The 11,519-nt window shown below is 37.0% G+C and overlaps 1 protein-coding gene, 1 long non-coding RNA gene and 1 other non-coding gene across 3 annotated transcripts; 2 read left to right on the top strand and 1 right to left on the bottom strand.

Annotated features, from left to right (window-relative positions):
* The first annotated feature begins 528 nt into the window (after positions 1-528).
* Positions 529-7,609, top strand: LOC118486684. Its single transcript, XR_004879480.1, has 2 exons — positions 529-1,121; positions 7,565-7,609. It is a non-coding gene; the product is annotated as an uncharacterized LOC118486684 (long non-coding RNA).
* Positions 7,610-9,311: 1,702 nt separating this feature from the next.
* Positions 9,312-10,815, bottom strand: LOC110905949 (probable mitochondrial saccharopine dehydrogenase-like oxidoreductase At5g39410). The gene is made up of 2 exons (XM_022151346.2): positions 10,166-10,815; positions 9,312-10,056 (listed from the first exon to the last, which is right to left on the bottom strand). Exons 1-2 carry the CDS (start codon positions 10,805-10,807, stop codon positions 9,379-9,381), a joined length of 1,320 nt encoding a protein of 439 aa, XP_022007038.1. The 5' UTR covers positions 10,808-10,815; the 3' UTR covers positions 9,312-9,378.
* A 34-nt stretch (positions 10,816-10,849) lies between these two features.
* On the top strand, positions 10,850-10,921 carry TRNAQ-UUG. Its single transcript has one exon. It is a non-coding gene; the product is annotated as a tRNA-Gln (tRNA).
* The last annotated feature ends 598 nt before the right edge of the window (positions 10,922-11,519 follow it).

Raw genomic sequence — 11,519 nt, 5'->3', positions numbered from 1 at the left:
AATATTAAGCTCATATTTATTTATTTTTATTTCATTAGGAAATTGAGTTAAAATTAATATATTAATATATATTATTTATATAGAAATAAAAAAAAGGGTGGGGAATGAACAATGCTAGAGAATGATGTGTCTTTATCTGGTTGAAAATCGGGAATAGAGAATGATGTGACGCTAACATGAAAAGACAGCTAATAGAAATAGAAAAATGGTACGTAGACTTCGTGGCCTTGATAATAAGAATAAGAGTGAATTTCAAATTTTGTCCTTTATCTTTATACCCAATTTCAAGCGGTGTCCTTTGTCTTTAAAATTGACGACTTTTGTACTTATTGTTTCAAAATCTTGCACGCTCTGTCCTTTAAGCGTAACCCAGTCAATTTTTTCTGTTAAATCAAATCATGTGCAAGGCACATGAGGGTAGAATTGTCTTTTTACCCTATTTTTTTAAAAAAAGAAACATCTTTAAGAAAAAAAAAGTTATATATATCAACTACTCTCTCTCTCTCTCTCTCTCTCTCTCTCTGAAGAAATAAAACTCTTCTTCCACTCTCTGCTCCATCTTTCTACCATCACCACCTCCTCCTCCCACCACCGCCACCGCCACCGTCGTAACCACCGTCCACCACCGCCATAACCTCCTTCCACACCACCACCCCTCTCTCTCTCTGTCTCTTCAGGAGCCGGATCTGCAGATTTAGTGGAAGGTTAGGGTTTGTTCTTAATAAAAATTGGGGTTTTCATGTACAAAATAGGATAGGTCAAATTGAGGGTTGAAGGTTGATGAAGGATGGTGGCAGGCAGGGTTGATGGCGGCTATTGATGGCGGTCGTTGTTGATGAAGGACGGTGGCAGGTGGGTTGATGTTGGCGGTTGTTGATGAAGGATGGTGGCAGGCGGGCGGTGTTCGTTGAAGGTTGATGAAGGATGGTGGCAGGTGGTGGTCCGGTTGGGAGCTACGGTGGTGGAGGAGGTCAAATTGGGTTTATTTATGGTCCGATATATAAACAGTTTATTTATGCATTACAAGTTTACAAGCAAAAGGAAAGATAAGGCACCCTTGTCTCGTTTTCTTTGGCCCACAAACTAGAACTCGAACATTTGATTCTTTTTGCTCAAAACAGGTGTAAAATGGTATGAATGACAGTAAAACAAGACAAACAGAATCGCAACACCAGAAATAGTGGCAAAACAGTGACGAAAAGTTTTTATTTCTTAGCCAACCCAGAAAAACACCCAAACCACCCTTGATCTTACAAAATGTAAGATCTATGAACAATACAAGTAACAAATAATCAACTGATGATAAATCAGTTGATTATATGGAACGATACAACCAAAAACAGACCATGATCCACAGGATCTAACAATGCAGAAGAACAACTGATCAAGATCTGTAGTAGATCTTCAAATTTGCAGCAGATCTTCAACATATACCGATCAGAAACTTGAACAATCTGGAGAGTTCCACGAGCAGAGACTGCGTCCAAACCCTAGCTGCCCTTCCCCTTTTATATATTGAAATTCAGAATTTACACTTTAGTCCACGAGAATAAGTACAACTGATCGGACCCCCTGGAAAGTTACACAAAATACCCTTACACTTTCACCGGAAAAACAGACTTGTAACAAATTCTGTTATAACAAAACTCAAGACATAACTAGACCAACGGCCCAAAATAAGCCCACTTGCAACATCCCAGTAAATAGCAAACTGTGTGAATTAGCCCAAGAATGATAAACACTTGTTCTATATATTTTAACATCCCCCCATAATTCATACAGTAAACATGTTCAACATACCCAACTTTTCACACAAAGTTTCATGTTGAAACCCATTCAACCCTTTGGTGAACAAATCAGCTAATTGGCCTTCAAAAGTTACCTTTTCTGGAACTACAATTCCAGCTGCAATTTTTTCTCTCAAAAAATGCAGGTCAAGCTCAAAATGTTTAGTCCGTTCATGAAACACCGGATTAAACGCAATAGAAATTGCAGACTGACTGTCACAAAACAACTTGACAGGCAACTTATACTCAACATTTAACTCTTTTAAGACATTTAAGATCCATATAACTTCACAAGACGCAGAACACATAGCCCTATATTCTGCTTCTGCAGTAGATCTAGCAACAACACTTTGTTTTTTTTATTTCCAAGAAATAAGCGAACTTCCTAAGAATATACCATATCCAGTAACAGATTTCCGGGTAGCCAAACATTTGGCCCAGTCAGAATCAACAAACCCTTTTAAAACAAAGTCGTTTTCTTTTTTAAACAAGATCCCTTTACCTGGGGATAATTTCAAGTATTTTAGTAATCTTAAAGCTATTTGCAAATGACATTCCTGTGGGGAATGCATAAACTGACTCAAGAATTGAACGGCATAACTTATATCTGGTCTAGTTATAGATAGATATATTAGTTTACCAATCAATTTCTGAAAATTAGTGATATCTTTTATCACATTCTGATTTAGACTTAACTTGTTTACAATAATGTGACTTTGTTCTATGGGCGTGTTTACTGGTTTAACACCTAGATACCCAAACTCACTAAGTAACTAAAGACAATATTTTCGTTGATTCAAACATATACCATCATCAACGTATAAAACCTCAATACCTAAGAAGTATTTTAAAACGCCTAAATCTTTGATTTGAAAACTGTCACTTAAACGTTTTTTAATTTTAACAATCTCAATTTCAGAATTACCAGTGACAACTATATCATCAACATAGACCAAAAGTACAACAAACACAGACTTATCAGACAGAATATACATCGAATGATCACATAAACTCTGCACAAAACCCATTTTAAACAAGACTTCATTTAATTTTTCATTCCACTTCCTAGGGGCTTGTTTTAGCCCATATAAAGATTTAACTAATTTGCAGACCCTAGTTTCATTTTCAGGAAAGTATCCAGGTGGTAATTTCATATAAACATCTTCTGAAATGGAACCATAAAGAAACGCATTGTTAACATCTAATTGATATATTTGCCAATTATTCTTAACAGCCATACTTAGCACACATCTAACAGTGACCATTTTAACCACCGGAGAAAAAGTTTCTCCGAAGTCAAGCCCTTCACGTTGACTATAACCTTTTGCAACTAATCTAGCCTTAAACCTTTCAACCTCACCATTAGATTTATATTTGATTTTGTAAATCCACTTACAACCTATGGCTTTTCTATCTTTTGGCAAATCTACCAAATTCCAAGTACCATTTCTATATAACGCCTCTATTTCCTTATTCATGGCATCTACCCACCTAGGATCTTTAACAGCATCACTAAAACAAGTAGGTTCACAAGTTTTATTCAAATTGGAAACAAAACACAGGTTATCACATGACATGTTAGAATAATTCACAGATTTTTCTATTCCATATTTAACTTCACCCTCAACAACATATTCATCAAACCTTTTAGGCAAAGAAATATTTCTAGAAGAACGTCTAACATATTGTGTGCCCTCAGATTGGACTGTGTCATCATGTAACCCTGAAGTGTCCTCTGCCCTACCACTGTTACCTACACCACTACTGCCAACCTGTTCTGTTTGTCGACCAGGCTCAACTTCAGAAACATGGGCTGATGTAGAGGGCGACAGTGGTTGCTGATCATCACTAACAGGATCATGTGCACCACTTGTACCCTCTTCATCATTGGGCATGTTAGGAACTTCAGATGTTATAGTATCAAAAAAATTTAAATGATTTAGATTCAATTAACAAATATCTTCTTGATTATTAACAGATTTAAATTTAAAAGGATACACATTTTCATAGAATTTCACATCTCTAGAATAGAAAACTTTCTTACTGTCTAAACTCCACAACTTGTAACCCTTTTTTAGATTAGAATAACCAAGAAAAACACATTTGTCTGCATGATATGCAAACTTATCAGGTTCATTTAAAACAGTACTAAAACATAAACATCCAAAGTTCCTTAGATGAGACAAGGAGGGTTTAAATCCAAACATAACCTCAAAAAGGACTCTTACTATTCAACACATAGGAGGGTAACCTGTTAATTAGATATACAGCAGTTAGAATACAATCTGACCAAAACTTCAAAGGTAAGCCACCCTGAAACATCAAAGCCCTAGCTGTGTTTAAAAGGTGTCTATGTTTCCTCTCCACCACACCATTTTGCTATGGTGTATAGGAACAAGTAGTTTGATGTAAAATCCCTTTATTCTTACAAAACATGGTTATATTATTATTCACAAATTCAATCCCAATCACTTCGGAACACTTTAATTTTCCTTTTAAACTGAGTTAAAATCAATTCATAAAAACCCTTTAAATTCTCAAAAACCTCAGTTTTGTTTGACAAAAAATAACACCACACCGACCTTGAAAAATCGTCAACAATTGTCAAAAAATACTTAAAACCTTCATAACTAGTGACTTTGTAAGGACCCCACAAGTCCAAATGTACTAAGTCACCAACAGATTTGGTTTTATGCTCACTTAAAGGAAATGGGACTCTAACTTGCTTAGCCCTATGACATATGTCACAGGGACCATGATCACTAGAGTTTAAGTTAAGATGATGTTTTAACACAGCTAAGACCTGATCAGAAGGGTGTCCTAGTCTACTATGCCACGTAACAGATTTCACAGAACTATTAAAACAAGCACCAGCAGAATTACCATTATTTCCTACAACATACATCCCACTATCCTGCCTACCACTCATCAGGATTTTCCTTGACTTGGAATCCTGTAATAAACAACTCTCCTCGTTAAACACAACTGAAGCACGGTTATCCTTAGCTAACTTATACACAGACAACAAATTTACACAATAGTCTGGAACATAAAAAACATCTTGTAAAATTACATCCTCAGTTAGCTTTAGACTACCAATTTTTAAAACCTTAAGTTTTGTTCCATTAGGATAACCCACAGTAATATCAAACTCAGAAACATCAATAGCATTTATTAAATGTTTATCAGATTTAACCATATGTTGACTCGCCCCCGAGTCAACAATCCATCCATAGTTACTGTTAAACACACCAGAACTAGAACAACTAACAAAGTTAAACACATTAAAGCACTCACCTCCCATACTAGGATTTTGAGATTCTGACCCGGTATTCTCACCAACTAGACTTAACAACTTGGTAATCTGCTCAGAAGTAAAAGGTAACCCAGACATAGTAGAAGCAGCAGACTTACCAACCACAGAACCAGACTTACTATTATTATTAGTTGAACTACCTTTATTAGAAGTATTGTTACTATTCACTCTCTTCTTAAACCCTGAAGGATAACCAACAATTTCAAAACATCTGTCTATTGTATGACCTATCATATTACAATGTGTACATTTCAAATTAGGATTAGGTCCTCTTGTTGGTCTCCTTTTATTATCAAAACCTTGGCTAGCCTTAGAGATAAATGAAACACTTTGATTTTTAGGTCCATTACTAGATAACCTATGTGACTCTTCCCTAGATACAATAGAGAAGGCCACTTTAACAGAAGGAAATGGTTCTCTTGTCAAAATATTGGTTCTCACAGGCTGATATACATCATCAAGACCCATGAGAAACTGCATTAGTTTTATAAGTGTTGAAAAATCATTATAATCTTTTGCAGCTTGACAAGAACATGAAGGCAGATGAAGCATAGCATCAAACTGCTTCCACATTGTTGTCAACCTGTTATAATACTCAGCCACAGTGCTACCATTTTGTGAAATGCAATTGATCTTTTTATACAAGTCATAGACAACAGAACCATCAACCTTATAAAATGACTCTTTTAAATCAGTCCAGACTTCAGAAGCTAACTTAGAAAACACTTGACCAAGAAAAAGTTCTTCAGAAATTGAGTTTAATAACCAAGTTAATACGACAGAGTTGCATCTATCCCATTGGGCTGCCAAAACAACATTATCTTTAGGTTTTTCAACTTTTCCATCTATAAAACTATATTTATTTTTTGCTTCTAAAGCCAACTTCATAGCACTAGACCACACAGCATAGTTATCAGTTCCTTTAAGTTTGATGCTAACAATGGTCAAACTACTAGAGTCACTAGGATGTAAGTACAACGGGTCTCCTATATCAAGTTTACTAATCAAGGTCTGTGAAGTTCCTTCACCATCACCCATGATAACCACAATAAAGAACACAGCAAACAAGCAGTCAACAAAGAATCAAAGAAAATTACACACAAATAGAATATAAAAGACCTAAGGCGAAGCTGAGTCAGGGACCAGATTCCAGGATCGTCACTCAGATGTGCCTGGACAAGCCTTTACTCAGGAGTCGTAAACCCTACCAAGATTAACAAGTGCAAAACAAGAATACTAACCAAAACAGAATAGACAAAAAATATCAGATATCAACACCAACACATATAAAAATGCACAATAAAAGAAACACAGAAGCAAGCACAGATCAGCAAATAAGAAACACAAACAACAAGTAATATGTGCCGGTCCTCACTACCCCGACTTCAACTATTCAACAACAGAAATGAAAAAAATAGAACAGAACGATCTTACAGAGGGTGAAATTTTCTTCAACAAATATCAGACCTGTAGTTTTCAAGAACTACAAAATCTGATATGCAGAAACCCAAATATCACTACTGGTTAGTTTGCCCTAAAACCTTCAAGGGCTTTAGAGACCAACGCAGCGTGAAAATCCAGCAGAATACGGAACCCTCACACGAAACAGGAAACCCTAAGTTAGGGTTTCAGCGCACAGATCGGAACAAATACTCCCAAGATCAAGTCGATCTAACCAACACCTGAAAGATTCGCAAACCCTAGAACACCAGGAGCGAACCTAAACACAACAATAACAAACAAATGAGTAACGAACAGCGGAAACAACAGATCAGGAGCGATTATGCTCTGATACCATGTAAAAATGGTATGAATGACAATAAAACAAGACAAACAGAATCACAACACCAGAAATAGTGGCAAAACGGTGACGAAAAGTTTTTATTTCTTAGCCAACCCAGAAAAACACCCAAACCACCCTTGATCTTACAAAATGTAAGATCTATGAACAATATAAGTAACAAGTAATCAACTGATGATAAATCAGTTGATTATATGGAACGATACAACCAAAAACAGACTATGATCCACAGGATCTAACAATATAGAAGAACAACTGATCAAGATCTGTAGTAGATCTTCAAATTTGCAGCAGATCTTCAACATAAATCGATCAGAAACTTGAACAATCTGGAGAGTTCCACGAGCAGAGACTACGTAACAAGTGAGAGAGAGTGTCCAAACCCTAGCTGCACTTCCCCTTTTATATATTGAAATTCAGAATTTACACTTTAGTCCACGAGAATAAGTACAACTTATTGGACCCCCTGGAAAGTTACACAAAATACCCTTACACTTTCACCGGAAAAACAGACTTGTAACAAATTCTGTTATAACAAAACTCAAGACATAACTAGACCAACGGCCCAAAATAAGCCCACTTGCAACAGCCCAATAAATAGCAAACTGTATGAATTAGCCCAAGAATGATAAACATTTGTTCTATATATTTTAACAACAGGATAGGTCAAATTGGGTAATCGAAGGTTTGCACAATTTTGAAGCTTTTGAAAAGCAGACTACCTAAATGTCTTCACATTTGATTTCTTATTTAGATTTCCTTAACACTAACAAGGGAATGTCGTTTGTATGTGACTTATAATCTAGAAATCATTCACAGATACATTCAACAGGCATTTTACTGTCTTCCGATTTTGATATGCTCTCTATGTGTTGATTTATGATTGCTTATTCTGGTAAATTTGATTTTCGAAGGCTTATATAAATTTGTTTTAATTATTAACTGCCTTTCGATTTTCTGGTTGAGGGTGGTGGCCGGAGGTGGTTGGGTGGTGGCGGGAGAGGTAGAGAGAGAGCTAGAGAGAGGGAGTTATTTGTTTTTAATTATTTACTTATTCTTAAAGTAATTGGTAAAAAGACCAACTTGCCCTTGAGTGATTAGATTTAACAGAACTGAGTTTGGCTTAAAGGACAAAACGTGTATGATTTGAAAACATAAAGTACAAAACTCGTCAATTTTAAACATAAAGGACAGCGTCTGAAAATGAGTATAAAGATAAAGGACAATCTTTGAAATTCACTCTAAGAATAATTCTAACCAAATAGTATTTGTAAAACTTGAAAATTCAAAATACAATTATTATTATTGTTATTCAACATATACAAACACCATGGCAGGGAATAGTGTTTCTTTGACATTGGTTGAAATGGGCGGCCGCCCCTCCTTTATTGGATCAATCATTTTATTATTTTATATCCACTTTAAAATTACGGTTTTGCCCCCAGTTTAAAATTACGCTTTTCTCCCAACTAAAAAATATAATAACCCTTTTGCTAGCAGCTCAAAATTACAATTTTGCCATCGATTCAAAAATTACGATTTTACCCCAGCTTTTTATTTTATACCCGCTTTAAAATTACGGTTTTTGCCCCCAGTTTAAAACTACGTCTTCGCCCCCAGTTCAAAATAAAATTGTGCTTTTGCCCCCAACTCAAAATTACGATTTTTCCCTCGGTTCAAAATTTTGATGTCACCCTCAGTTTAAAATTACTTTTTTGCCCCCAACTAAAAATAAAATTATTGTTTTCCCCTACCTCAAAATTACGATTTTACCCTCGGTTCAAAATTATGATTTTCCCCCAGTTCAACATAAAAATATGACTTTACACCCAGCTAAACCGAAAATACGATTTCGCCCTCGGTAAAAAAAATTACGCTTTTACCCTCAGCCAAAATTACGTTTTCGCCCCAGTTCAAAATAAAATTTTGTTTTTCCCCCGACTCAAAATTACGATTTTACACCAGTTTATTATTTTATACCCACTTTAAAATTACGGTTGTTCCCCCAGTTTAAAATTACGTCTTTGCCCTCAGTTCAAAATAAAATTATGCTTTTGCCCTCAGCTAAAATTTACGATTTCCCATTCGGTTCAAAATTGCGATATCACCCTCAATTCAAAATTACGTTTTTTTGCCCCAGTGCAAAGTAAAAATATGGTTTTCCCCTAGCTAAAAATTAGGATTTACCCTCGAGAAAAAATTTTGAATTTCCCCCAAGTAAAAATAAAAATATGACTTTGCCCTCAGCTAAAAATCATGTCAATGAGCTGCCTAACACTCTTTTTACTTTTTCTTTCTAGCAAAACTATGGTACTATTTTTTTAATTGGTTAAGAATTATTCAATCATCGCCCCGCAACGCGAGCGGGGCAACACCTAGTTGAAATACATATGTGTTTATTTGTTATAACTTTAAATTATTCTTTTGAAACGGTTGTATTACAAGTGTTATTTATCACATTTTACTAGAGGTACTCATATATAACTCTTTGAAACCACGTCAAACGAAATACCATTCTCTTGCAACCGATCCTGAAGATCAGTTGGACCGAAAACGATCCCTGGAGGAAAAACACCGCCTTTTGGTAGATCCCCGCGATGTTTTAAAACTGTCAGTGCACATTGTACCAAAATGATCGGTGTTGTGACATACCCAATCTCAGGCCCCATGACTCTTGTAATGATTTCTGTATTCGGCTTGTCAGAAACATGACTGGCATCACTGAACCCATGGCCCAAGAACCACATCTTAAAGCTTGCGCTGGCTATCTCCTCATCGGTCGGGCCATTCTTCTTGAAAAGGCCTAGGCTGAAAATCCACGGGAAATTCAGCAGAAGCCACTTCCCAAGAGAGAACCTTCCCAGCAGCCCAATCGATAACCCTACTGCGATGTATCGGAGGATTCCCGCAAGATTCTTGGTGCCAATCTTTACTACAAAATGGGCAGGTTTAATGTTTGACCAAAAAGCTGCACGTGTTACTGCATGTGTAGGATCCTCACTGACTCCTTGAAGGCCACTGGGGTTGTTTGTGAGTATTGAGAGTGATCTTCTAACGACAGTTGCATCGGCGGATGGGAGTTTCACGGCCCAGAGTCCGAGCTTTTTTTGATGTTCTATGAGTGGTCCTTTAGGAGGAGCATAACCAGGAATCTGTGAAGAAGAAGAACGCAAATTTGAATCTATCATAAGTTGCAATCTATCATAAGTGTTTTTCTCGTTATTGTTCATTTTAGAAATTTTCCCCTATTTTATATATTACCGAAAGTCGAGCTCTTCTACGTGCAGACCGTCGCAACTTAGCCAACTTATCAGCATTACTCGTCCCCAAAACCGCCGACTCAAACGTGGCAAAATTAGCCACAAGCCCTTTCCCCGACTCAAGACTCACGTACGCTTGAACCCGGTTAGGCACCTTAGGCGAAACCCACTGCTTCAAATTGAACATCAACCCCAACTCAGCCGGAAGCGAATCAAACCCACAAGCCGAAACCACCAAACTACCCATCTCTACCGCCCTCTCATAATAAACCGCTTCCATCCTCTCCATAAACTCCGGTTCGCCACAAATATCCAAGTAGTCGCAGCCCGCTTCAACACATGCATCAACAACGGGCTCACTGTGTAGACGAAACGGGCCGACGCAGTTGAGTACGAGCTTAGCTTGTGAAGCCATGCGGCGGAGAGATGGTGGGTCAGAAGTGTCCGCAACAAGGATGGGGATGGTGGGGTGGGTTTTGGAGGCCCATTTCAAGGTTTCGGTGAGTTTGGAAGAGCTTCTACCGGCTAAAGCTAGTGAGGTGAGAGGTGAGTTGGGTGAAAGAAACTTGAGGGCTTCTTTGAGTACGTGTTTTCCGGTGAAACCGGATGCGCCGAAGATTACGATGTCGTAAAGTGGTGCCATTTTGTGTATTTAACTAATGGATTCAGTCGGATTAATATATAGGGTTCTATGGTGTAGTGGTTAGCACTCTGGACTTTGAATCCAGCGACCTGGGTTCGACTCCCGGTAGGACCTGTTTTTAACCAAAACAGTATTTTCTTTTTCGTTAACTAAAACTTTATGAAAGTTAGGTATTATCTATATCTAGGAGAAGCTAAAAGACCTTATATTAAATTATCACAGCAATTAATTGGTGTAAAATCCTTATATTAAAGTCATACGTAATGGTTAACTCATCTTAAGGAACATTTTCAGTTACATTAACATTATAACGTCTCTTGAAAAATATGTAATAATTTACCTTACTTAATGGCTCTATTCTATCATTACTTTCCAATTTTGTTATTCTCATAAGACATTATAGTAGAAATGTCACTTCCTCTTTATGCCCATATAAAGCGTACCGGTGTGGTGTTGGAGGCATTATCAAACCACTTCACGCTCCTATAACGCTCATAACTCGTGGTCTAAGGCCATCCGTAGTGGTTAATGTCCCCTAATGAGCATTTTCCGCCACATCAACATTATAATGCCCCTTAAAAATTGTGTAATGGTTAACACCCTTTAATGCCCTCATTCGATTATTACTTTCCAATTTTGTTTTCCTCATTGTGCATTATGCTATAAATGACCCTCCATCTCATGCCCCTATAAAACCCACGGAAGTAGTGTT

This window comes from Helianthus annuus, chromosome 14 (genome assembly GCF_002127325.2).
Source record: "Helianthus annuus cultivar XRQ/B chromosome 14, HanXRQr2.0-SUNRISE, whole genome shotgun sequence".
Lineage (NCBI taxonomy): Eukaryota > Viridiplantae > Streptophyta > Magnoliopsida > Asterales > Asteraceae > Helianthus > Helianthus annuus.
The sequence above is the reverse complement of the archived record's forward strand: the minus strand, read 5'-3'. Positions and strand labels throughout refer to the sequence as shown.

Bases quoted from the DNA above. Each gene is read 5' to 3' on its own strand.
- LOC110905949 (XM_022151346.2), bottom strand. From the start codon at position 10,807: ATGGCACCACTTTACGACATCGTAATCTTCGGCGCATCCGGTTTCACC. The intron at 10,057-10,165 runs GTAATATATAAA...TCTTCTTCACAG, and splicing joins GTAGAAGAGCTCGACTTTCG to ATTCCTGGTTATGCTCCTCC.